Source organism: Triplophysa dalaica, chromosome 5 (genome assembly GCF_015846415.1).
Source record: "Triplophysa dalaica isolate WHDGS20190420 chromosome 5, ASM1584641v1, whole genome shotgun sequence".
Lineage (NCBI taxonomy): Eukaryota > Metazoa > Chordata > Actinopteri > Cypriniformes > Nemacheilidae > Triplophysa > Triplophysa dalaica.
In genome coordinates this window covers 26,982,771-27,010,290 of record NC_079546.1, presented here as the reverse complement: position 1 = coordinate 27,010,290, position 27,520 = coordinate 26,982,771, and the positions used below count along the sequence as shown (strand labels likewise).

Here is a 27,520-nt window from a genome sequence, read left to right as displayed (position 1 = left end):
CTTGTGTCTTCTAGTGATTCTAGTGATTGTTGAGGTGTCAGTGTTTGCTGCTCCTACTGTCATTCTTCTTCAGATCATCTGTGCAGGAAGAGCGCGTGAGTTTTCATCATCATCATCATCATCATCATCATCATTCACCTGAAACAATCCAGAAAACAAACAGCAGAACTTCATCACTTTTATTGACTTTTATCTTCTCAGAAAACAGAAGAAGGACTCAGAACGCTCATCCAGAAGACACAGTGATGTCAGCAGTTTAGGAATAAAATCTCAAGGGCACCTCAGTCATTAACTGCCGGCCCTAAGAACTGAACCGGCAACCTTCTGGTCACAAGTGCGACTCTTTAATCTTTAAACCAAGACTGTCTTTTTTTCTAAATTAATGTGATAGTTCATCCCCAGATGAAACATCTATCATCATTTACTCACCTTCAGTAACCTGTATATTTTTCCTTTATACACAAAAGAAGATATTTTGAAGAATGTGGGGAAGTAAACAGTTCTGGGTCACCATTGACTATAGTAATCTTTTGTTTGTTCTGCTGAACACAAAGAAAGAATTTGGAAGAATGTGTGTTACCAAAGTATTTTACACAGATTTGAAACATCTTGAGGGCGAGTAAATGATGACAGAATGTTCACTTTTTCCAGAACTATTACTTTAAATATGTCAACAGAGTCTGACGGTTTGTGTAACTGCATGTGTGTTACTGCATATGTGTAGCGTAGTTAAATTGTGTGTTGATTTATATCTGTTAATTCTGGCTTAAACATGTTTTGATATTGCATAATAGCTGAATAAAATGTCTGATAATGATCTCTGTCACGGACTCAGATGCTCTGTTAGCCCCGCCCCCAGCACCAGACCTCACCGCACACTTCAACATACTATGATGACACACAAACTGTTCCTCATTCACTCATTGTCAGGACTCAATAACTGTGTCCCAATTCTCAGGCTGTGACCTTATATTGTAAGCAGCTATTGCAGAGTGTTTTGCCACTCAAGGGTGCGTGTTCTGGCATGGTCACATGGGAAGTGACATCACTTTTATACCCTCTATTGCAGTGATCCTCAAACTTTTCAGATCTTGTACCACCTTTAATAAAATTAACTCTAAGGATCACCTCATGACCGCCATAGAAAATCTCATGAAGAGATGAATTATTATTAATAATACAACACTTTAATTACCAGCTGTTCTCAAACTAAATCAAGTTTTTACATATTTTCAAGTTCTCCAGCAGTAATAGCGACACAAATACTTTTCAGTAGTGCACAGTAAACACGGCTCTGTAAACTCTTATGGGGGATTTATTAACTTTGTGGGGACTTCCAGAAAGCCTACAAACTTATATTAAAGACAAACAATGTGGAAAGAATATTTAACACAGAAGATAAATAAATACACAAATACTTTAAGAGAACAGATGTATATAAACAACAGAATTACACTTTACTGCAGCGGCTTTTGTCAATGTTGCGTTTCCAAAATACATCTCAACGCACGCTTCATTGATTTAACCTCGAGTAGATGCAGACACATGTTGAATGAGCACTTTACAGCAATAACAACAGCTTTAAACAACACTTCAAGTGCAGAAATACATAAGAAACTTCATTTAAACGCAGCTCATCTGAAGAGAAAGAGTCAAAGACTCACAAGCGTCTGTCTGCTCCCGCTCAGTGTTTGAGCTGCCCGTCACATCCACCAATGATAAATAAACAACAATAACACATACAACTATTTATAATTACACATAGGATGAGATGTTTACCGTATTTATCAATCATGGCGGCATATTAAACATTTGAAATTGTATTGTAGTTTTGCATTTTCTGTTGTTTCACATCACGTATCACTAGTTGTATGAGAACCACAATTTTAGGAGACGTGTGAAACCTTGAAGCAAATAAAACTGTAATCTACAGTGATCAGACACACATAGACATCAAGAATGTGTGTCTGAATCTCAACAGTGGTGACAATCAACAGACTAATTCAGATTAACAGATCAACTATAACTCAGGCTGGTATTCATGGATGAGTTTTCTACCATGATGTTACCCAGCATGCATTGCATTATGAAGTTTTCTTTAGTTTGATTGTCACCATTGTTGAGATTCATACACCGATTCTACATGTCTGTGTGATTCTAAACAGTGGTTTGTGATGCTGTACAATTAAAGTAAATGCAGACCCAGAATTGCTGATATTGATACCAATACTTTAAGAAGAATTCACTTGAATTTACATTTAATTTCTTGTGGATGTAATGTCATCATTTATCAGATAAATTCATCATTGATTTGCTAAATCTCAATACATTTTCATGACCACTAAAATATTTTGTGATTTGTGCTCTTAATGTGCCTATAGGCTGTAATCATGTAGAGGTTAAAATGGGACATAATTTAAACCAAATAAATATGTTTATTTATTAATTTATTCCTGTAATAGAATAAGCAAGCATGAACTTTGCACCAAATTATTACTGGAAAATAGTAACAATAACAGATTAACCGAACAGAAAACCAATATATAACAAAATAATTTCTCCCTATCCTAGTACTACTTCTCCAGCTTTAAAAAAACAAAGTGCACAAAATTATTACTGAAGAACAAAGCTTTTAAAACTGCTTTTCCGTTTTTGTTCAGTGTTATGTTGAAACACAAAACTATAACAAATTAACACGTTTTCCTTTCATTTCACTATTTTAAGTGAATTCATAAACAAAGTGCACACAATACAGACAAAGTCAATAAAGAGTTTAAATAATAACGTATTTTTTATATCAGTCCATCTGTATGGAAAATTAGTTATGGCCCTGTTAAGTTCTGTCAAAGTGAAATACTGCTAGTGGATAAACAGATTTAGACAATGTCAATTCCAATGGAATAATGCCTTCAAAAAGATCATGAAGAATATCCGGTTACAAAATGGAAGTGACTTAAATTCTCAGTGATGGGACAACATTTCTTCACGCCATAACAGTGCAAAACGCAGGATCTTTCTGAACAGTTTGAACATGCAAATCATAGTTCTCTTTTGTTCTTGGCAGAAAAGCTCCTGAACGTACTTCCTTCTGCTGATAGTCAGAATGGTCCCCAATACAAAACCTACAGATATAATGTCCAGTAAAACTTTCTACAAGTCCACTTAAGGAATGAGCACCAAGATTGTCTGCTGAAACAAAAACAACAGTCCATCTGATATTCCTACCAACTTGAGGCAAAAAAATACCTTCTTTCTCCAATGTTGAGAGTTCTTTCAAAAATGGCTCCAGAACACAGTTATAGCCATTTTTTTTAACATCATTGGCTTTACAAAGAAGAGCTAAATAAATTGATGTAAGCTGTGATCTCAGTTGAGACGGTACATCACCAAGAACACAGTACACTGCTGTGACTTTGTGGTTTTTTTCGCGAAGATCCAAGAGGATTGCAGATTTCAAAATCATCAACATAGACTATAACAGAAATGCTAAAATCGTCTTTAGCATGACATTCATTTAGCTTGAAATATTTACCATCATGGAAGGATGCCAAATGCGAAGTGTTTGAATGTTTAGTCAGTATATGGTTTAGAATATCTTCATTATTTAACAAGTGCGGTAAAGTTTGAAGAAAAGGAATGTACTGAAAGCTGTGATTCTCCTCTTGATCCAAAATATACTCTACTGGCTCAGTCACATTAAAGTTTTCTTTAAAATACTTTTCCCTCTTCAATTTTGTAGTGAAAGGACCTTTAGGACAAAAGTCTACATTCAAAGGATTAGAGTGACACAGTTTATCTACTAATTCTCTGAAAACGTCTTGATCAACAGCACAGTCAATCTTTGTAAATATATCATCAACTAACTTTGGAACATACTGAGTAGATGATGTGCAAATAAACTGAAGCTGTTCCACCAGGTCATCAATGCATTTTCCAGAGACGTTATAGATGCTTTCCAGTTTTAACAAGAGAGAACCAATATTTTTCGCTATTTTGCTTGAAGCATCCCTTTCACAATCCAATTCTTCGGTGTTATCTATGTCCACATGGTCATGTGACACTGGAGAGCTGATTTCATAGTCAGTAGAAGCTGGCTGTTTTGCAATCAAATCAGTCTCAAAATCTTCCAATGACCAGGATTTGTGATTTCTGTGTGTTGCATAAGCTGCACATATGTTTGTCTTAAAATTGCATCCTTTGAAAACACATTGTACAGTTTCGTGACTTCAAATGGGAATTGATGTGTTTAAAGTAGTCTTTTGTGTTGAAATAAAGTGAGTCACAAAGTTTACATTTTAAAGATTCCACTGATAGCACTTCACAATCCTTAGTTTCCTGTGAATTGTGACATCGATGCAAGTGTATACGCAGGCCACCCCATGTCTTAAAGGAGCATGGACAGTTTAAATGAAGACACGGTACTGAATATCCACGACCAAAGGTACCATGATTCAGCCGTTAATGCTTGAGAATAGCACCTTTACGTGAAGCCACAAAAGTGCAGAGCTTACATTGCCATCCCATAAATCACAAACTAAAGAAGGGATGAAAACAGTGTTACCAAAATTTCACATGCTTTTGTGCAGATGCAAGTTGTAATGTTACCCTTATTTTGTGTATTTAGGATATCCAATTATTAGTCATAAAAATTCATAAAACAGGCTTCAGGGCTGTAACCAATTCTGAAATCGAAATGGCTTCGAATCTGTGTTTTATGCACAGCTCTTCCGTAAACTACATTTGGTTGATCAGTAGGAAGTACTGGACAATCTGAAATCACTAAGAGATTGAACTGTTTATTATGTGCAGTTGAAAAAGCAACTCTTGTCAAACAACATCATAAATATACTGAAATAAAAACCTGCAAAGGTTTAAAGAACAGCTATACAACATGCACTTTTGCATTTCCTAAAACTACGTGTGTAAATTGTACTAATTCTGTGACCCATATTTGGAGTTTCTGAGTGAGAGTGCCCACATGCTTTCGGGTTTCACAAAACTCTGTTGTTCGTATGCATTAATTACAATAAATATTTCAAATGCATTGAAACAATTACATGACTGCCAAAAGCCTCAATAACAGCTGTCCATTTGTCCTCATTTCTGTACGTTTCGGCAGTGTGTTTGGCCATTGAATACAGTGGCGAATCAGAGACCTGAAGCCATTAGTTTTTGATTTTTTGTAGCAACATAACCCCCACAATTATTATTTTCTTCAAGAATATGACATGCAGCTGCATCATTAAGTAATACAACATTTTTAAAATTCAATGTAAAATCAATTAATCAACAATAATAATTGCTATTACAATATTGAGGTAATAATCAACACTTGTTTTTTGTCATAATATAACAGCCCCTTTTCAATGTTTGCACAATCATATAATATATATATAATAAAACATGAATGACACTTACCTCCAATGTTTGAACTCTTTGGCGTAGGTGCTGTAAAAGAGAAATTTAATATATTTAATAATACAATTAAAATTCATAAGAAAATGCAAGTAAGTTAGCTCTTGAATTAACCTCTATTATAAGATGACTATCTACGCCACCATAGCTGCATCTCAATCTACTCCCTAGGTTGTGAATCAGAATATCAGGTACATGAATTTGGGAAATGGATAGGACCCTGACTCACTACAGAATCAAAAAATAAAATTTAGGGGCACACCTTAAATCACCCTAGAATTTAATTATTAGACTTTACTCACAGAAATTATGATGTGCAGTTTTATTTTCATTTCAGTGGGATATTACATTACTCAATACGACGGTCATACGGAATCTGTATATGTTTTTGTTAATTATGTGCTTAAATTCTGGAAAATTTGCAGAATTCTGTGGAACAGTTTTAAATGTGTTTAAATTTATCGGCAAAAATGCAGATGTCATGTTAATGAACACACCCTGTAAAGTTACTCTGCTAATGACGTTAACTCCAATGTGCTACTGTGTGAACTGAAGAATGCGCTAAATAACGCAGCCTAACGCCGTTTTCATAATAAGAGTTATAAAGGGGGCTATAAAGCGATCTCGAATTCTTGTACAGATTACATTACACACAATATTTTAGGGGGGCTGAGCTAGAACTTTAGGGGGGCTTTAGCTTCCCTAAAAAGGGCCTAGCAACGCCACTGATTAGCTTATTAACGTAATTTACCAGGATTTTCAAGAGAGACCGTTCAGCTCGCTCCCGCTTAGCCGCGAAGTGGAGGTAGTCGATGTTCCTTAGCTGAAGTAAAATACAAAAACCGTTAATAGTAATTTCTTAATATTAAACTATTTGAAAAAGTACTACAAACATTCGTATAATTAACGTTAGCCGACTAATTGTTACTTACCAAGATTTCTGAGGCGCGGAGAGCAGATGTGTAGACTTGTTGCTGAGGAAAGCGCGCAGACGTGTAGCGCACGTGATCACTTTAGCCGCGAATGTTACTCGATTTTATTTGTTGATGTTAAATCAATAAGATAATTTATAGGATTTACTTAATATATTTAGATTTTAACACGGATCAGTACAAGTAAATGATCTTCAAATATATCTATTAGATTTCACCTAAATATTAATGGTATATTAAAAATATAATTTGTTAGTTAAATACTAATTTATTTTCATTAAAAAAAAAAAACAGTTATTTTTTCTAAAATGTACATTTATTAATGTTTTTTTTAAATATGTCCTACTAAAAAAACACTTAAATGATTTTAAAAGATTTTAATAAATTAATATAGCTGTTTTGTGAAATTTACATAGCAACTGGATTATTTTCTTCACAAGAATCTCAACTAGACATCAAACACTTTCAGACTTTATTAAAGTTTCAGACAAAAACACACAAACTGATCAAATCTGCAGACTGACACAGACTTTCTGTAACAAGTCCAGACTGAAAACTGAGCAAAAGTCTTGTAGTGTATTTCAGCCTTAAAGCAGCTGAAGACCGAACTCTGATAGTTTATATCCGGTACAATACCGCCACCTTCTGCGATAATCGTGCAACAATAACTAAAGTCAAACCTTATATTTACTTTTAAACATGATTTCTTTATGATAAAACGGTTGGTTGCCATTTTATACGCGTCATAATTTAAATGATAATACACATACACAGTAAATGCTTACAATAACAAGAATCTCTTTAAAGGAATAAGTGTGTGGCTCTTAAAAGAGCCTTTGTGTGCGGCGGATGAAAGCGGCGCTTTACTTGGAGCTGGTGTACTTGGTGACGGCTTTGGTGCCCTCGGACACGGCGTGTTTGGCGAGTTCACCGGGCAGCAGCAGACGCACGGCGGTCTGGATCTCTCTCGACGTGATGGTGGAGCGCTTGTTGTAGTGCGCGAGACGAGACGACTCACCGGCGATGCGCTCGAAGATGTCGTTGACGAAAGAGTTCATGATGCCCATCGCCTTGGAAGAGATGCCGGTGTCGGGGTGGACCTGCTTGAGCACTTTGTACACGTAGATGGCGTAACTCTCCTTCCTGGACTTTCTGCGCTTCTTTCCTCCCTTAACGGCGGTCTTGGTGACGGCCTTCTTAGAGCCCTTCTTGGGCGCGGGTTTGGCTGGTTCAGGCATGATGCTTCTTCACAGATGAGTAAATGCTGAATGTTGAAGAGTCTCGTCGCTGTGGTATTTATTCACTCTCACATGCAAATGTTTAGCGTAACGGAGCCTGTTGTCTGATTGCGTGTCTTCGTCGGCCGAACCCATAAAATGTGTTTATTGGTCAGCTCATAGTTTGACGGGTCGGATAGAGAGCCAATGAAAGTGTTTCCCGCCCACAGTCTCGTGTTTGAAGGTGACCCTCCCACAAGCGATTCAGTTTCCATTGTTGCACTTCCCGCTCTTTATCGAATTTGAATTAAAATAAAACTTTTATTTCTGTATTAACTCTACACTAGAAAAGAATTACGTCATCGTGTCATCAAAGTCACTTAAAGAGTTCGAGCAGAAAATCATTTCACCCTTTTATGATTTATTCAGCAGCTTTGGGCGTGTTTACGTTTATATAGTTGATATGATGGAGTTTCTTCTTCGAGCGAGAGAAGCGTTTAACACAACAGATTAATCTCATCAGTTAATAAAGAACGAGATCTCAGAAACAAAACAGCGATAATAAAACGTGACTTACTCAGTATTTCGTTTGATTTGATATAACTTCTGAAATTCATCTCCTCGAGTGAGACAGTGGGTGGCTCTTAAAAGAGCCGTTGTGTTCAATGTTTGACTTCAGAATAAACGCGTTTAACCTCCGAAGCCGTACAGAGTGCGTCCCTGTCGTTTCAGCGCGTACACGACGTCCATGGCGGTGACGGTCTTTCTCTTGGCGTGCTCGGTGTAGGTGACGGCGTCACGGATAACATTCTCCAGAAACACCTTCAACACACCGCGAGTCTCCTCGTAGATGAGACCGGAGATACGTTTCACTCCGCCGCGACGAGCAAGACGACGGATGGCGGGTTTGGTGATGCCCTGGATGTTATCACGCAAAACTTTTCGATGACGCTTCGCGCCTCCTTTTCCGAGTCCCTTTCCGCCTTTACCTCTTCCAGACATGATGTTCGAGAGTACAGATACAAACGTTATGCTTTAACAAAGGACAGCGGATAAAATTTGTATGTACCTACAGGACCTATTTGAAACACACGCGTGCGAGGGCGGTGCTAGTGGCACGTCACTTTTTTATTTTTCTCACCGCTCCTTCAGTAAATCAGTAAATATACATTTATGTATTTAGCAGATGATTTTATCCACAGTGACGTACATCACATTATTTTATACATTTGTTTCTGAGTGTTTAATCCCCTGAGATCGAACCCATGACCTCGGCGTTGTTCTATTCTAGACGAGTACAACATAATCTAATGTACAAAGAAGCGTGACTTTTAAGATTTTATAAGAAACAGAATAAAATTGAACTATAAATATTTCTCCTGACTTCTTTATTTTATACTCGTGTCATTTTATCTGAACAGAAATTTGCAACTTTTGCAGATCAACAAACGTGACGTCACGATAAAAAGATTATCGCCTAAGATTTAAAATAACATTTCTTCACATCGCATCATAAGTGCAACATGAACACATTTACTGACACAAGCGCTCAACTTCTATATATGAGAGCCGGTTATACATGACTCGGGAGACTACAAATATTCTTCAGCGGTTTGACTGAACATTAGACTCGGTTTGTCGTCTCAGACCAGTAATAATCCAATACAGGTTTATGAATTGAAAGCAGTATGTATAGTTTTAGTCTGTAATTAACCTCCAGGGAGACACAGGAATCGCATCGCTCTCTTATAGGTGAAGTGGGTGGCTCTTAAAAGAGCCTTTGGTTTGAAACGAACTGTCGCCCGTTTACTTGGTCTTGGCGGGCTTCTCGGTCTTCTTTGGCAACAGCACGGCCTGGATGTTGGGCAGAACGCCGCCCTGAGCGATGGTCACTCTGCCCAGAAGTTTGTTCAGCTCCTCGTCGTTGCGCACCGCCAGCTGCAGGTGACGGGGGATGATGCGAGTCTTCTTATTGTCACGAGCGGCGTTTCCGGCCAACTCGAGGATCTCAGCGGTCAGATACTCGAGCACGGCGGCCAGATACACTGGGGCGCCAGCACCCACACGGTGCGCATAGTTGCCTTTACGGAGGAGCCTGTGGACGCGACCCACGGGGAACTGAAGTCCCGCTCTAGAGGAGCGAGTCTTGGCCTTAGCTCTCGCTTTTCCGCCGGTTTTGCCTCTGCCGCTCATTTCCTTCAGCTGTGGAATTTTACTTAGTAGGTGGGAAGGAAAGACGAAGCTTCTGCTCTGCAGTTCTCAATATTTCAAACCCTCTGCCTGTTGACTATTGGTTGGAGTCAGTAATACTTTTAAACCAATCAGCCAACTTCCCTCCAAACTCCCAACAGCCCAACCCCCTCTTTCTCCTCACAGATGCTGTGTGACGCACAACAGTTTTGATATAATGAGAAAACTTTAAGTGATAGTTCATCCAAAAATAAAAAACTGTCTTCATTTACTTACCATCAGATTGTTCCAAAACTAACACTAGGCTAAACACAAAGGATGCTTTTTGGAAGAATTTCAGTATCCAAACAGATCTCATCCCCCATTTGCAAATTTAAACTGGAGGAACAACCTGTGGTTGAGTAAATGATAACAGACTACTAAATTTGGGGTGAATTATCATTTAAAGTCACATCTCTCTTTCTCATTAAGTCAATTATTTCCTGATTATCATTTAAAGTTTAATCAACTCTGTCACATGTTTACACTTCTGCAGTCTCAAGGCAGCTAAAGAGATGAAGGAGGTGAAGTTTATTGAATAGGCTTATATTATTTGTGTTCTTTAAAGATTATAATATAAAATATTTGTCCTGCAATAAAGAAATGCCACCACATTCTTTTCTTATCAACACACACTAAAGGGGAAATTCAATCAATGTCACACATCACTCCTCTCTTCATTCAGTTACATTGACTCCTGTAGTCGCTCTCATCAAACTCAAAGCTCTGCTCTCGGCCTACAAGACCACCACTGGTTCTGCAGCTCCATATCTTCACTCGCTCATACAGACTTATGTACCAGTCAGATCCCTCCACTCTGCACATGAACCACGTCTTGTGATGTGATCACAAAAAGGTCAAAAATCTCTCTCACTCATCTTCTGTGGATCTGTTCCACATGTGTGTTATGATCTGACCGCTGCTACAAGATCATCAGATTCTGTGTCTGTCTTTAAGAATCATCTGAAAACACATCTCATCTGTCAACACCTGATCCATCAGTTCTGACTTCTGTCTCTTTTCTATCAAAAAACCATCTTATCTTTGTATACTGAGTTAAACTATGAGACCAGTTTTACTGCACTTAAGCTTTTTGTTGTCCTGTTGTTCTTTCAATTGCTTCTATTGTTTACCTCATAAAAAAGTGTCTGCTAAATGAATAAATGTAAATGTAAGCACATATTTATAAAATGTAATGTACACTACTGGTCAAACGTTTTCAAACACTTAATTCATCATTTATTTGTATTTTTTCCACATTTAGAAAAAGGCCACTGTGGACTGAAGATGTTGTGACTGAAAAAATCTAAACAATCAAATAAAAAATGTTATATATCTGCTACAAACCTGTTATATACATCTTCAATGTAGTCATTATTTGCATGAAATTTGCAGAAATTTATTTTATCATCAACTACTTGAGGTTTCTATAAGATGCTTTTTAAACAACACTTTTCATCTGAGCTTTTATTGGTTGCTCTATTTCATTATTTAGTCAAAGTCATCCATTTCAAAAACGTTTTTATATACATATACAAATATATTAGTTGATAATGAAGACATTTAAATTAGCACATTTCCTGTCTATGTATAATTTCAGACATTTAAGCACCTTCAGATTCAGATTGTGACAGTATAGTGACTGAATAAAGCAGTTTAATTAATAAAAGATTAATCTTTAAAACAAGTCAGTTTATGTACATACAGTCATTGCCAAAAATGTTGACACCCCTGAAATTTTTCCAGAAAATCAAGTATTTCCCACATAAAGGTATTGCATTAACACATGTTTTACTATACTCATGTTTATTCCCTTAGTGTGTATTGGAACAAAGCAAAAAAAAAACGAGGGAAAAAAGCAAATTTGACAATGTCACACAAAACTCTAAAAATGGACTGGACAAAATGATTGGCACCCTTTCAAAATTGTGGATCAATAAGATTGTTTCAAGCATGTGATGCTCCTTTAAATTCACCTCGGGCAAGTAACAGGTGTTGGCAATATAAAAAATCACACCTGAAAGCAGACAAAATTGAGAGAAGTTGACTAAGTCATGTCATTGTGTGTCTGTGTGTGCCACACTAAGCATGGACAGCAGAAAGAGGAGAAGAGAACTGTCTGAGGACTTGAGAATCAAAATTGTGGAAACATATCAACAATCTCAAGGTTACAAGTCCATCTCCAGAGATCTAGATGTTCCTTTGTCCACAGTGCGCAACATTATCAAGAAGTTTGCAACCCATGGCACTGTAGCTAATCTCCCTGGACGTGGACGAAAGAGAAAAATTGATGAAAGGTTGCAACGCAGGATAGTCCGGATGGTGGATAAGCAGCCCCAAACAAGTTTCAAAGAAATTCAATCTGTCTCAAGGTGCATCAGTGTCAGCGCGAACTATCCGTCAACATTTACATGAAATGAAACGCTATGGCAGGAGACCCAGGAGGACCCCACTGCTGACACAGAGACATAAAAAAGCAAGACTACAGTTTGACAAAATGTACTTAAGTAAGCCAAGATCCTTCTGGGAAAACGTCTTGTGGACAGATCAGACCAAGATAAAGCTTTTTGTTAAAGCAATTCATTCTACTATTTACAGAAAACGGAATGAGGCCTACAAAGAAAAGAACACAGTTCCTACAGTCAAATATGGTGGAGGTTCAAGGATGTTTTGGGGTTGTTTTGTGCATGAAATCTGAGGATTACCAAAGGATTTTGGATCGCAATGTAGGGCCCAGTGTCAGAAAGCTGGGTTTGCGTCCGAGATCGTGGGTCTTCCAGCAGGAAAATGACCCCAAACATACTTCAGAACTCTCCAGCGCTTTGTTGCCATCCATTTCTGGGTGCTTTTTGAAGTGGCCAGCAATGAGTCCAGATCTAAATCCTATTGAACACCTGTGGAGAGATCTTAAAATTGCTGTTGGGAAAAGGCGCCCTTCCAATATGAGAGACCTGAAGCAGTTTGCAAAGGAATAGTGGTCCAAAATTCCTGATGAGGGTGTAAGAAGTTTATTGATGGTTATAGGAAGCGATTGATTTCAGTTATTTGTTCCAAAGGGTGTGCAAACACATATTAAGTTAAGGGTGCCCATAATTTTGTCCAGCACAATTTTGGAGTTTTGTGTCAAATTTGCTTTTTTCCCTCCTTTTTTTGTTTTGCTCCTATACACACAATGGAAATAAACATGTGTTAATGCAATAGTTTTCTGTGAGAAATACTTGATTTTCTGGAAAAATGTCAGGGGTGTCAACAATTTTGGCCATGACTGTATGCCAAAGACATCAAGACAAGACCGATTCAGAGCTTTCTTTTACAGACAGACTCATAATTTAAAGTTAAGAGTACTTGTGTTCAATATGTCTGCAAAAAAAAAAAAGAATTTACAGAAGATAAAACACTAAATAAAATTACAAAAAAACCTGTTTTAACGTTTCAATCATTCAGAACCCAAGACTGACTGCAATTAGATTACTTGTCTGTAAGAAAAAAAGAAATAGATAAATACAACACAAACAGTAATTTTCCCATCTCTAGAAAACACACAGACACACACACACACACACACACACACACACACACACACACATAGATCATTCGATGTGTGAGCGGTTTCATGTCAATACTGGACAAAAAGGTTTAGTTTTTATTATATTTAATCCATATTTACTCTCCGTTTTATCGTTTCGTCAGTCTGAATATAACACATCTACACATCAGTAACACAAACAGCGTTGTGTCATTCACACAAATACCTCGAGAGTGTTCGTGTGTTTCAATCTAAACAACTTCTGTATGAAACACTTTACAAGTCCCTGAATGACATTAACTTAACTCAAGCCATTTATTACATGTATGTTAAATAAACAGAAAACATGTTTAATGTTTCATCAATGTTTACACAAACAAATCACATAAAATTCACGCGCAGCTTTTCTCCAGAGATCGATGCTCGTCGTGTTTTTAATGTAACAGTGAAATAATAAACCCTTTACTGTCGTGTAGTTTAGTCTGTGAATAAAGCTCTGGATCTCTGCTCTGTGTTCACGCTGTTTTCACTCCGTCAAATGATTTTAAAACTCTGATATTTACTGGAAATGTCGCAGGAGAAAACACAAGAGTTTGCGGCTCACAGAGGCACTGACAGGTCGAGCTGAGTCTATATGGTTCTCATGTAGTGTTTAAGAGCGCAGCGCCGCATTATTGATCAACTGTAGTGTGACAGTACAGATCTGAACAGAGAAATGGCAGAAACCGCTCCAGCTCCAGCAGCCCCGCCGGCGAAAGCGCCCAAGAAGAAATCTGCAGCCAAAGCCAAGACAGCGGGTCCAGGCGCGAGTGATCTCATCGTTAAAGCCGTGACGGCCTCCAAGGAGAGAAACGGTGTGTCTCTGGCCGCCCTGAAGAAAGCTCTCACCGCCGGCGGATACGATGTGGAGAAGAACAACTCCCGCGTCAAGCTCGCCATCAAGAGCCTCGTGACTAAAGGCACACTGGTCCAGACTAAAGGAACCGGTGCTTCAGGATCTTTCAAACTCAACAAAAAACAAGTCGAGACTAAGAAGCCAGCGAAGAAAGCCGCTCCTAAAGCAAGGAAGCCCGCAGTGAAGAAGCCCGCTGCTGCCAAGAAGCCGAAGACCGCAGCGGCAAAGAAGACCGTCGCAAAGAAATCTCCCAAGAAGGCCAAGAAACCTGCCGCCACCGCCGCTAAAAAGGCAACGAAGAGCCCCAAGAAGGCGAAGAAGCCAGCGGCCCCCAAGAAGGCAGCCAAGAGTCCGAAGAAAGCAGCTAAAAGCCCCAAGAAGGTCAAGGCTGCAAAACCCAAGACGACAAAGCAGCGAAGCCTAAAAGGGCCGCCCCGAAAAAGAGGTAAATTACTTCTCCAGAGTTTCTATTACAAAAGGCTCTTTTAAGAGCCACCACCAGCCCACTAAAGAGTTGTGTTTCAGAGATATAATGATGTTATCATGGTTGTGTTCTTACATTTACAATTACGTATTTGGCAGACGCTTTTATCCAAAGCTACTTACTTTGCATTATCCTTTACATTTATACATAGATATCTGCAATCCCCTGAGATCGAACCCACAACCTTGCTCTTACCACTGAGCTACAGGAAAGCTCTTAATAAATTAATATGCTGAGAAATCTGGTTCAAATTAAGAACACAAGATATAATCGTCAGAGCATTTAATTCATAATCGGCGCAACATCTGAAGTTATGTTGTCAGTATAAATGTTTGCTTTTGTTCATACCGTTGTTTCCTATAGACGTGTCTGAAAAGACCGCAGATATAAGATTTAATGTAGTGAAAGATCACGTGATCAAAAACTGAAACAAAACCAGGCAGATGGGAAGAATTGGGCGGGCTTTGGTTTTTGGAGGGAAGTTCATTGATTGGTTTGAACTTTTCACAGAATCCAACCAATAAGCGAACGATAGGCACCTTATAAGTGCTGTATACCACAAACTCCATATCATATTTCCTTCGTGTTTTTATAATCGGGGAGATTTTGTATCTCAAGTAACAATGAGTGGAAGAGGTAAAACCGGCGGTAAATCAAGAGCGAAAGCCAAGACTCGGTCATCCAGAGCGGGTCTTCAGTTTCCCGTCGGCCGTGTTCACAGGCTACTTCGCAAAGGTAACTACGCACAACGCGTCGGTGCCGGAGCTCCAGTTTATCTCGCCGCTGTCCTCGAGTATCTCACCGCTGAGATCTTGGAGTTGGCCGGAAACGCCGCTCGGGACAACAAGAAGAGTCGGATCATTCCCCGCCATCTACAGCTGGCCGTGCGTAACGACGAGGAGTTGAACAGACTTCTGGGCGGCGTGACCATCGCTCAGGGTGGTGTGTTGCCCAACATCCAGGCTGTCTTACTGCCCAAGAAGACCGACAAACCCGCTAAGACCAAGTAAACGGGGGACAGATCGTATCGTTAAACCAAAGGCTCTTTTAAGAGCCACCCACATTATCAGTGAGAGAGCGACGAGGTTTCTGTTTTAATCCATCGAGTTTGTATATTAATGCATTATCACAGACCTGCTATAAATGATGTCGCATTCTCCAGATCAGTATGTGTAGCAACTGACCCAAATGTTATATAAGATATGCTTATTTTTCTCGTACAATAGCTAACAAGATGCCTTTGACGTTTTATTAGAGTAAAATAATAATTGTTCAGCGTATTGTTTCAACAGGTTTAAGTAAATAAAACGCGCTGGAAGGCGGAGCGCTTCTGTCCTTAAAAACTTTGTTGCTGCGCTTGTGATTTAACATGAAGAATTATTTTAATTTTTATTTGTAGTTAAAGAACTTTCTATCTTAACTTTGTTAAATAGCAACGTGCAAATGTCTGATCAGAGGAATAATACACGAGTATTAAATAAAGAGATAAGGAGAAATTTTGTAATGATCTTGTCTTGTGTACGTGACGCGTGATCTAAACAAAGGAAACTCAATGTCCCGCCAATTTCATTTGAACGTTATCCCGCGTCCATTGGCTCATTGTCTCGAGCGGACGTCACACATCAGCCAATCGAGTGTCTCCGTGTCATTGACGCGCTGCGTGTTCTAGCATTTAAAAGCAGGCACATCGCAATTGCAGACATATTCTGTACTGAACGCAGAAGAGAGCAAGTACCGCAGCGATGGCAAGAACCAAGCAGACTGCTCGTAAGTCTACCGGTGGCAAAGCCCCGAGGAAGCAGCTCGCCACCAAAGCCGCCCGTAAGAGCGCCCCCGCCACCGGCGGCGTAAAGAAGCCTCATCGTTACAGGCCCGGCACCGTGGCTCTGAGAGAGATTCGCCGCTACCAGAAGTCCACCGAGCTGCTCATCCGCAAACTGCCTTTCCAGCGCCTGGTGAGAGAGATCGCTCAGGACTTCAAGACGGATCTGCGCTTCCAGAGCTCCGCCGTCATGGCTCTGCAGGAGTCCAGCGAGGCTTATCTGGTCGGTCTGTTCGAGGACACAAACCTGTGCGCCATCCACGCTAAGAGGGTCACCATCATGCCCAAAGACATTCAGCTGGCCCGCCGCATCCGCGGAGAGCGCGCTTAAGTCCCGCTTTAATAACAACTCAACGGCTCTTTTAAGAGCCACCACATCAACTGAACGACACGATTTCCACCGTTTTTTACAAACATAAATAATAACGCAAGGTGACACAATGATTAATAATATTGTGGTAAACGTGATTGCTCAATATTAAGAATGATCATTATCTTATCAGTCTCTTTAAACCGCAGAGATACCCGTGTGTTTTTATTCAGTCTGCGCTAAATCATTCCACTTAAGAGCGTCTGATCACATGTTCTTCCTCAAACACACTTGTAATACTCATTTTGGTAGTAAATAAAAACGAGGCAAAATTATGGCTATTGGTCGTCTATCATTTCTAACTAATCTATTATTTTCTGAAATCAGTTTAGATAAGAGGTTAGAGGTTAGTTCACTAAAAAAGGAAAATCCTATAATTTTCCTTGTTCTGTTATGAATATTTGCAATTTTCAGTTCTGTGACATCATCCACTACCATAGTATTAAAAACATTTCTGTTGAACATAAAGTGAGATATTGTGAAGTATTTAGGAAAACAAACCCTTTAGTGCATCTTTGACTACCATTGAATTATTCCTATTGTGGCAGTCAATGATAACATTCTTACAAATATCTTTACCTGTGTTCGTCAGAACAAAGTCATTTAAACAGGTTTGAAATATCATAAGGCTGAATAGTTGATGACATCATTTTATTGGGTGAACTATCACTTAAAGTGCATTGTTTAGTTTCTTATTAAATCTTAAACATCGTGCTTTATGTAAGTTAAACTATAAAGAGATTTACTGAGAGCTTTGTGAGGGCAGAGGCGATAAGAAAAACGTGTAAATGACGTGGGTTGGTCCCGCCCTCGTGCCCCTGTTTCTACTAGGTCCTATAAGCACATGTTTAAGCCCTCCGCTCATAGGTCCCCCTGTTGATAAACCTTACCCTTAGCTAACATTGCATCATGTCTGGAAGAGGTAAAGGCGGAAAGGGACTCGGAAAAGGAGGCGCGAAGCGTCATCGTAAAGTGTTGCGCGATAACATCCAGGGCATCACCAAACCCGCTATCCGTCGTCTTGCTCGCCGCGGTGGTGTTAAGCGTATTTCCGGTCTCATCTACGAGGAGACTCGCGGTGTCCTAAAGGTGTTTCTGGAAAATGTCATCCGTGACGCCGTCACCTACACCGAGCACGCCAAGAGAAAGACCGTCACCGCCATGGACGTCGTGTACGCGCTGAAACGACAGGGACGCACTCTGTACGGCTTCGGAGGTTAAACGCGTTTATTCTGAAGTTAAACATTGAACACAACGGCTCTTTTAAGAGCCACCCACTGTCTCACTCGAGGAGATGAATTTCAGAAGTTATATCAATCAAACGAAATGCTGTGAAAGTCACGTTTTATTATCCGGTTTTGTTTCTGAGATCTCGTTCTTTATTAACTGATGAGATTAATCTGTTGTGTTAAACGCTTCTCTCGCTCGAAGAAGAAACTCCATCATATCAACTATATAAACGTAAACACGCCCAAAGCTGCTGAATAAAGCATAAAAGCGTGAAATGATTTAATGCTCGAAATCTTTAAGTGACATTCATGACTCGATGACGTAATTCTGTTCTAGTGTAGAGTTAATACAGAAATAAAAGTTTTATTTTAAATCAAATCTGATAAAGAGCGGGAAGTGCCAACAAAGGAAACTGAATCGCTTGTGGGAGGGTCACCTTCAAACACGAAACTGTGGCGGGAAACGCTTTCATTGGCTCTCTATCCAACCCGTCAAACTATGATCAGACCAATAAACACATTTTATGGGTTCGGCCGACGAAGACACGCAATCACACAACAGGCTCCGTTACGCTAAACATTTGCATGTGAGAGTGAATAAATACCACAGCGACGAAACTCTTCAACATTCAGCATTTTCTCATCTGTGAAGAAGCATCATGCCTGAACCAGCCAAACCCGCGCCCAAGAAGGGCTCTAAGAAGGCCGTCACCAAGACCGCCGTTAAGGGAGGAAAGAAGCGCAGAAAGTCCAGGAAGGAGAGTTACGCCATCTACGTGTACAAAGTGCTCAAGCAGGTCCACCCCGACACCGGCATCTCTTCCAAGGCGATGGGCATCATGAACTCTTTCGTCAACGACATCTTCGAGCGCATCGCCGGTGAGTCGTCTCGTCTCGCGCACTACAACAAGCGCTCCACCATCACGTCGAGAGAGATCCAGACCGCCGTGCGTCTGCTGCTGCCCGGTGAACTCGCCAAACACGCCGTGTCCGAGGGCACCAAAGCCGTCACCAAGTACACCAGCTCCAAGTAAAGCGCCGCTTTCATCCGCCGCACACAAAGGCTCTTTTAAGAGCCACACACTTAATCCTTTAAAAGAGATTCTTATGTTTGTAAGCATTTATTGATTGTTTATTATGATTTAAATTGTGACGCGATATACAGCGTTTAAAATGGCAACAAATCGTTTTATCTTAAAGAAATCATGTTTTAAGGTAAATATAAATGTAAAGGTTTGACTTTAGTTATTGTTGCGCGATTATCGCAGAATGTGGCGGTATTGTACCGGATATAAGCTATCAGAGTTCGGTCTTCAGCTGCTTTAAGGCTGAAATACACTACAAGACTTTTGCTCAGTTTTCAGTCTGGACTTGTTACAGAAAGTCTGTGTCAGTCTGCAGATTTGATCAGTTTGTGTTTTTATCTGAAACTTTAATAAAGTCTGAAACTGTTTGATGTCTAGTTGAGATTCTTGTAGTGTTTTACAGACATAGAGGTGTTTTATCATCACACACATTCATGTCATCTATAGTATTTATGATCAAGATCTCTCTTCACTGCTCTTGTGTTTGATCTTCATACAAAACTAAACACAGTCGTGTGCAGAACTGAATCTTATTCTATAGATCTATGAAGTGTAAATGTGACATAGGGAGATGATTTCATATGAAACATTGAATGTCAAATATGTTTACATTTGATGGTTTTCCCTTCGATAAAATAGGATTTAATTTGTGTGACAAAGTTATTAAAAATGTTATTAATTTTGGTGCATTACGGGCACTAATGTTAAACTTACTGCAGTAAAACACAATAAGTCTTTTAAAAGTCAAATGTATAAATTTTTCTTACTTGCACATAATCTTGATATGTATTTAATTTAAATATGGTTTGAAGATGTCTTTATAGATAGATACCACTGATAAATAGACAAACAATTGCTCAACTTCAAATAAAGTAAACATGTGTTATTTTGATAAGATGTTTTCTCAAAACTTAATGGGCAATTGAATGAAAACTTCACGGGTTTTTCAGATATTAAATACAGTGATAAATCCAGCTACTCTTTCACTGAAAATATGAGAGATAATCCTGACAGAAAGACAATTATATATGCAGTTTAGTGTTTAATGTTGTATTTAATTTACGTTGGTGAGAGTTGAGATTCCGGCAAACACAAAGCGTTCCCGTAACATTAGTATAGTGAATATTACAACTTTTCCAGAACTGCTTTTTATAACGTGTCTCTCACTGCAAATGTGTGAGTTGGTAATCCTGATCAGGGGCGCCGCCAGGAATTTTGGGCCCCATGACAAAAAATCAAATTGGGCCCCCTTTGTGCAGTTGTTGTCACCACATCTCTAGGACCTCACTGTCCAATCAATATATTTACATAACTCTAATTAAAGGCTTGCAACTGTCTTGCTTCTTGTAGTTCAATTCTAGTACTAGCACAATATTTACTGCTGGTGATTTGTACATGCATGCAAGTCTAGTATGCAGTTCCCTATTTGAAGCAAGATTAAAAGCAACCATAAAAAATGTGTTGAAGGCTATCTTTTACGGTCTCTAAGTATTTTTATTGTAAAATTTGACAAAATGGAAAATTCTCTTAACAGGATTATTATTAATTACTATTATAATTATTAATGAAAGATTACATCATCCTCTCAAAACAATGAAGCGGCAGATATTTTTTACTTAGCTGCTCATACATGCCAACAAGAAAATAAAGTGGACTTGTAAAATGGAATTTCCACACCAGGGTTATTATAGTGCTAAACGTTTTCCTGCACCGATTAAATGGTAATTAAATGCAGGCTAACACTAGTATGTTGCTAGCTAGCTTATTTCACTATGGACATTAAGCCATCAGGTTATTACCACTCACAGACTCTAGGCCAGTGGTTCTCAACTCTGGCCCGAGAGATCCATTTTCCAGCAGAGTTTATGAGAAGGGGGAGTCTGCAGACCTGGAGCATGCAGTTTTACGCCCCAGGCAGTTTTACGCCCTATGCAGTTTTAGGACCCTGTTGTTCCTTATTTCTCCAGTAGGGGTTCGCTGTTCATTATGAACCACCAGCACAGACCTAACAGATAACTTCGTCGTCTATCACGAGTTAGAGGTATGGTAAATAATCGTTTTTCTTACTGAGAAATGGCCCAACATGCATATTTTTATAACGATTAATTGATATTGTTATGAATTAATTTAAACATCTTAATATATATATATATATATATATATAATATAGATATGTGTGTGTGTAATTTAAACTCAATACAATACAATACAATAAATACTTATTGGCGACCAGGGGCCCGTTCTTCGTACGTCGCTAACTCGGTTAGCTGGATTTGATTGTTGACGATTTGGCATGATCTTGGATTGTTTGGTTCTTCGAAGCTCATCCTAGACTTGCTGTCATAGCAACAGGTCCGTAAGCTTGATCCTGCTCGGGAGCAGGCTTACTTCATGTAAACAGGATTAGATTGCGGCTTTATAAGAGGAGAAGATAGATTAGTCTATCGCAGCCATGTCTTGTCCGTTTTTTCGACAGCAACCTGTTGCGGAAGGTGCAAGAATAATTCGCAGAGCTTTTTGAATTAATCGCGTATTGCGGGATAGACAGGATCCTTTAGCGCAGCGCGATAGCGTCATTGTTGAGAGATACCGATTTTCTCGTGAGGGTGTTATTTACATCATTCATTTGTTGGAACCACACATTACGTGTTCAACACGGAAGAGCCGGGCTTTAACAACAGCACAGACTGTGTGCATTGGCCTGAGATTCTTTGCGAGTGGCACGTTCCTTTACACTATTGGAGATGCAGAGAACTTGGTAAAAAAAGTGCTGTCTGTCGTGACATTCGCAAAGTTTACCTGGCGCTCAAGCAGTTTTTAGGGGTTTTTGTGTTATTTCCAAGCCACTTAAAACCACAGGTTGTAAAGCAGAATTTTTTTGCTATTGCAGGTACATTTATAATTGTTAATGACATGCAATCATGACCATACCAATAAGTATGACTAACAGTATGTGTCCTTCAGGCTTCCCTAACGTGATTGGTGCCATAGATTGCACACACGTCCCCATCAAGGCCCCACCAGGCCCCAATGAGGGGGATTTTGTGAACCGAAAGGGGGTTCACAGTGTAAATGTGCAGGTAAATTACAATTACCATTTATAATATTCCTCTGATTAGTAATCTTTTACTTGAAAAAACAGTAATGAAATCAAAAAGTATGCAGTTGACTGACTAAAATCTCTTAGATGGTGTGTGACTATGTTCCACATCACCAATGTGGAAGCAAAATGGCCAGGATCAGTGCATGACTCAAGAATTTTCAGAGAGTCACATTTATGCACATTATTTGAACGTGGTAAGGGAACATACATTTCAAGCTCACAGTATTATACACAGTATTATGCTGAGCCTAACAGAACTGCATTTTTCCATTATACAGGGGATTTTGACGGGATCCTGCTTGGTGACAGGGGCTATGCCTGCAGGCAGTATTTTATGACGCCCTTCCCTGAGCCAAACCCTGGACCTCAAACCCGCTACAATGCAGCTCTAGCCAGGACAAGGGCACGCATTGAAATTACCTTTGGGCAACTAAAGGGAAGATTTCAGTGTCTGAAAAGTCTGAGGGTTGCACCTGACAGGGCCTGTGACATTATTGTTGCATGTGCCATATTGCATAATATTGCCACCATCAGAAAGGAGAGGACCCCTGTGGTGGAGGTGCAGCCTGATGATGACCTCCAGCCAGTGCACTTGGACCAACCTAGTGGCAGAGCTGCACGGGACAGAATTGTAGAACACCATTTTTGAATTTAATAAAAGACAAGACAAATATGCTTAGTTCCTTGAGTTTTATTGAAAATATTCTTTATAAAGAAAAGCCAGCAAGTCATCTTTTGCATGCAATAAGAGATAGTTATGTTAAGTCAGAAATACTACTATGTGTGAAATAGTGTATTAGCACTTACTCTGAAGGTCCTTTTGAAGCAACTCTATCTCCAGTGCAATTTTTCTCTTTTTCAAGTTGTCGAGTTCTATTTCTCCTCTTAATTTGTCTTTTTTCAACTCAAAATACTCAATTTTCTGTTTAAGATGACGTTTATATAGGGTACGGATGTCCCCCTGTGTAATTTCATGAAAAAAAGGGTCAAAACATGCCTCATGCAACAAAAGTAAAAGTACAACACTGCCCCACCTCTGTATCAGCAGTTCTTTGTGCAGACTGTTCTGGAAGCCTTTCTGTAGGATTTTCTCTAGGTGTGGACTTCTGCAACTCATGTTGCAGACAGAAAGAATAGGTACACAAGTATATACAAATTAGGGTACAGTTATTTATGCACTTACAATCTGAGAGGGTTTCTTCACTGTCCTGTGCAATGGAAATAAATGGGTATTACAAAGTGTTGCACTCTTTCCTTTTGATGTAAAAGTTAAAAAAACACAACTTACTGCATATGCTTCAGCCACCACTTGCTTGGGAACAGGTAAAAGTGTTGGTGTATTATCTAAAACTGCACAAAAGAAGGGGGACATAATGTCATTACAATTAACTACACTGTAGGCAAAATTGTGATTAATAACTGATGGCAACATATTTTATATGAACTAAAAGTTTAGAAGTTTTGACTTTCGCAAACATTTCAAATGACTGTACCAGCCTGGCTTTGGGTCTAAGGAAGAGCTCCCCCCAGGGATGCCCTCCACAATGGGTCGGTTTGAATTCAACCCAAGGGCCAGCTCTTCTGCTGGGGTATATTGTGGGGGTGCAGGACCACCACCTGTTTTTTTTCTTTCAGCCTTTTTCTTGGTGGCTGTTATAGACAAACACATCATTTAACAGTGGCTTTTAAAAGAGGAAAAAAGTGGCTTTTTAAAATAAGGACTGTATAAGAAGTAAAGGCTACCATTTTGTAGAATATTTTTGTACTTCACTTTTACTTGTTCCCATGTTCTAGTGGATCCCGTGGTGGCTCTGACATAAAAGAACAAAGTTTATGAAATAAAAAAAAAATGCACAAATACATACAGTAGAAAGTGATAGAAACATCTAACATGTGGACACCACTTACGCATTGAATTTGTCTGCTACTTTTTGCCAGCCCTCTCTCCTGGCTTTTGCAGACTTTGAGGTGTTCCCTGGTGTTTTAATTAAACTTTCAAATTCGGCATAACCTTCCATTAAAAGCTCTTGTTCTGCTTGGGAGAACAACTGGGCGCGTTCTTTGGCCATGCTGAACAGCCAATAACAGCGTTGCTGATCAATGTTTCTACGATCGATACATATCCCCTTTTAAACAAGCGCAAGAACGCGCAATAATCTCAGATAACTCAATCCAGCGATACTAATCATAAACAGCAGGTGTGTTCGAAGAACCCAATTAGCCGGATCATGATTAGCAGGATGATATCATCTTGGATGTGTCATTTGATCTCGGATGTAATAAGCGACGTACGAAGAACGGGCCCCAGGTCAATGTTGTGTCTGGATCAACCTTAGCTAACCACGTGTATGCCAACTCGATATCTCTTACTCATCTTCATATTTATTTTCTTTATAATTTATTCTCATTTTGTCTCTGTAGTCAATGCGAAATGGCCTTTCCTAGTAAGATAATTTTCTGACCCTGTTAACTTGCATTATATATTATATATAAACCATTTCAGTTTAGCTGCACACGCATTCAAGTTTATTATAAAAAAACAATAATTGAGCACCAACAACCACAAACATGTTCAAACTCAAATTGAAAACATATAATTCCCATATGGATCTTGATTTGTTAAAGAGATGATCCAATATTCTATCGTACATACAATATACCTCTTTGATATTTTCCATTGGATATTTTAACTTAATGATCTGGATTAAAATGTATGTTCACCTAATGTGGGTTTTATCACGTTTGTGGTTGTTAGTGCTCAATAAATATTGTATCTTGTTTTCTTAATACATAGTAGTTGTTAGCTGGCTAATTAGGTATATTGTGTTGTGATATTATTGATCTCATTTGTAATAATACTTGGAAATAATTAAAAAAAGATTAAATAATCATGAAGTTGTATGGTCTTGTTATTTCAAAACGTTTTAGAAAAATAAATCTCTATAAACTTGTATGAATCATACAGCAGGGGCGTAAAACTGCATAATCCCCCTACTGGAGAAATAAGGAACAGCAGGGGCGTAAAACTGCCTGGGGCGCAAAACTGCATGCTCCAGGTCTGCAGACTCCCAATATAGGAGTTTATTCCAAACTCTGATATAAAACACCTGAACAAGCTGATCAGCGTCTTTAGAATAGATGCGTTCAACTTAATGCGACGCTGCGCAAATCTATCATCGTTTGACATTAAGTATTGCAAAAGAGATTCAAGTGCAGATTGCGTGGTACACAATTTAATGTGATATACCAAACAATCTGCGCTGCCCAACATTAAGTTGAACACGTCTTTTCCTGAAGTCACTGGTTAGAATCTTCAGGTGTTTTGTCAGACTTGGATGGTTACTTTTTAGTCAATGGGGTTTATTTGCTTTGACTGGCAAAAACAAAGATATCATTAATTGTATTATTTTATAAATATATATTATGAATGATGATGGTTTGATAATGTTATATAAGTTTTTACCTATTTTGGGGCCCCTGTCAGTCATGGGCCCTTGGAATTGTCCTAACTTTCCCCCCCTATACAGCGCCCGTGATCCTGATATAATCACAGAGTGAATCAAACACAATTTCTCCCATTTTTCTGTACACAAGGTTATACACTCCACAATTACCGAAGTGATTCACTAAACCCCCGACGATAGACTTCAGACACCAGTAAACTTCAGTCTTTATATGAGTTTTCAATAGAGGGAAGATGTTGTCGTATCTTGTACTTGAAAGCGTTTAGGTTTATAACTTTATTGAACATACTGTAAATATGGCAAAATAATAAAGATTTGTGCAAGATCTTCAGCTGACACTGTGTATATATATCACTCTCTCTTAACAATGCATTACACAACAAAACACACCCCCACTGACCTCTGCTGGTCTTCTGAGGTATAACAATAACACAACACTACAAATGAATGAATTATGTGGTGACAAAAGAGGATGCATGTTCTCGAGAGACAACATTGTTGTATATCTGTGAATCCAGAAGCAATAATATTCAACAAATGGAGAAGTGATGTCTCTTCATAGACCAAAACGTATTTAATTGTATTATGTTCTGTTTTCTTGTGCTCATTTATGAGAAATATACGTCAAACCAAAATGTATTCAGACATCTTCAACATGTTTCATACGATCACAGTTTATTCGCTATAGTTTAGAAAACAGTAATAAAATATGTCAAGAACTCAGAGTTAAACTGTGTCAGAACTAAACCATGTTGATAATGTCAGGTGACTTTGACAGAAAGGTTTGTGTTAGGTTAGACTCATGTCTCTCACAGGAGTGAGTGGTTGTGCTTCTGTGTTTCACTCCTCTAGTTTTGAGGAGGTAGATGAGATGTGGTGAGAATGGATTCAGGGGATGTAGACCAGTCACACACATCTTGTGTTCCGCCTATGAGGAGCTTGTGGAGGCAGTCGCTCAGTTAAATGTTTCCCCTAGTTTAATGTTGCCCTAGACTGATCCTTCATGAATTCGCTGCTAGACTTTTTATTTGCTCTTTCAGAGGTGTGTGGGGCACTTATGGCCACTTTTCTCTCATTGGCTAGTGAGTTTTTGATTGACAGCTCCCTGACCAGTGGATTAGAGACAGATCTGCATGCAGTTTTCTGTTTAGTTTTTTTATTTAGTTCTTGTACTTAAATCACTTTCTTATTTGATAATAATTAGCAGGGTTGATAACTGTAATGCATCTAGGGTGGGACACATGCTTTCAGGCTTTATCACTCTGTGACAACAAGCCAACGTCGAGTAAATACAGGATTGTTTACGTTCATTTTTATTGACACAAAAAACACTCCAAACATTTTCAGCCTAATTTTCCCCCTCAAGCAAATATCTACTTCAATATTGCTGGTGTTGCTGAACACGGGTGATGCATCAGTTAGAACAAACACTAGCTAGCTATCTGTCTCCTGCCTCAACATCATCCCTGAAGACTCCTGTCCTGTCACCCAAGCCGTGGAGAGTTACCCATACCCATGTGTATGTATCAGCTAGTCAGGTTGGTGCGTGCCAACATATCACATTACTTCTACAGGTGTAACAGGCTAATTTATGGGAGCGGACGGCGATCGGATGGATTCGGACGCCATAAAAAAATCTTGAAACTTTCCACGGATGTATTGCTGTGAATGAACCGGTCAGGCTGACAGGTCATGTAGTCGCTCTATGGCTGTGTTGGTTGTCAATGAGAGGCATCTATGGCTTAACCT

The 27,520-nt window shown here is 39.1% G+C and overlaps 6 protein-coding genes, 1 long non-coding RNA gene and 1 pseudogene across 7 annotated transcripts in view; 4 read left to right on the top strand and 4 right to left on the bottom strand.

Moving 5' to 3' along the window:
• Positions 1-8,570, bottom strand: part of LOC130420702 (uncharacterized) — a 195,470-nt gene extending 186,900 nt beyond the window's left edge. Inside the window, exon 1 of the mRNA XM_056748193.1 lies at positions 8,274-8,570. Coding sequence (XP_056604171.1) covers positions 8,274-8,566 — 293 coding nt within the window. The 5' untranslated portion in view covers positions 8,567-8,570. The remainder of the gene's footprint in view (positions 1-8,273) is intronic.
• Positions 1-18,111, top strand: part of LOC130420700 (uncharacterized) — a 195,940-nt gene extending 177,829 nt beyond the window's left edge. Inside the window, exons 3-4 of the mRNA XM_056748191.1 lie at positions 16,420-16,784; positions 17,799-18,111. Of these exons, the coding sequence (XP_056604169.1) occupies positions 16,420-16,784; positions 17,799-18,111 (678 nt within the window). The remainder of the gene's footprint in view (positions 1-16,419; positions 16,785-17,798) is intronic.
• LOC130420772 (histone H2B-like) lies at positions 43-8,247 on the bottom strand. Its single transcript, XM_056748284.1, has 2 exons — positions 7,215-8,247; positions 43-138 (listed from the first exon to the last, which is right to left on the bottom strand). Exons 1-2 carry the CDS (start codon positions 7,583-7,585, stop codon positions 135-137), a joined length of 375 nt encoding a protein of 124 aa, XP_056604262.1. The 5' UTR covers positions 7,586-8,247; the 3' UTR covers positions 43-134.
• Positions 1,327-6,583, bottom strand: LOC130420828 (uncharacterized). The gene is made up of 3 exons (XR_008906701.1): positions 6,167-6,583; positions 5,419-5,448; positions 1,327-4,534 (listed from the first exon to the last, which is right to left on the bottom strand). It is a non-coding gene; the product is annotated as an uncharacterized LOC130420828 (long non-coding RNA).
• On the bottom strand, positions 9,371-9,885 carry LOC130420750 (histone H2A-like). Its single transcript, XM_056748263.1, has one exon. The coding sequence runs from the start codon at positions 9,755-9,757 to the stop codon at positions 9,371-9,373; it is 387 nt and encodes a 128-aa protein (XP_056604241.1). The 5' UTR covers positions 9,758-9,885.
• LOC130420760 (histone H2A-like) lies at positions 15,215-15,708 on the top strand. The gene has a single exon (XM_056748274.1). It carries the CDS (start codon positions 15,322-15,324, stop codon positions 15,706-15,708), a length of 387 nt encoding a protein of 128 aa, XP_056604252.1. The 5' UTR covers positions 15,215-15,321.
• Positions 18,112-18,588: 477 nt separating the features above from the next.
• LOC130420793 (histone H2B-like) lies at positions 18,589-19,169 on the top strand. The gene has a single exon (XM_056748306.1). The coding sequence runs from the start codon at positions 18,779-18,781 to the stop codon at positions 19,151-19,153; it is 375 nt and encodes a 124-aa protein (XP_056604284.1). The 5' UTR covers positions 18,589-18,778; the 3' UTR covers positions 19,154-19,169.
• A 2,487-nt stretch (positions 19,170-21,656) lies between these two features.
• LOC130420692 (putative nuclease HARBI1) lies at positions 21,657-22,956 on the top strand (annotated as a pseudogene).
• The last annotated feature ends 4,564 nt before the right edge of the window (positions 22,957-27,520 follow it).

Bases quoted from the DNA above. Each gene is read 5' to 3' on its own strand.
- LOC130420772 (XM_056748284.1), bottom strand. From the start codon at position 7,585: ATGCCTGAACCAGCCAAACCCGCGCCCAAGAAGGGCTCTAAGAAGGCC.
- LOC130420750 (XM_056748263.1), bottom strand. From the start codon at position 9,757: ATGAGCGGCAGAGGCAAAACCGGCGGAAAAGCGAGAGCTAAGGCCAAG.
- LOC130420793 (XM_056748306.1), top strand. From the start codon at position 18,779: ATGCCTGAACCAGCCAAACCCGCGCCCAAGAAGGGCTCTAAGAAGGCC.
- LOC130420760 (XM_056748274.1), top strand. From the start codon at position 15,322: ATGAGTGGAAGAGGTAAAACCGGCGGTAAATCAAGAGCGAAAGCCAAG.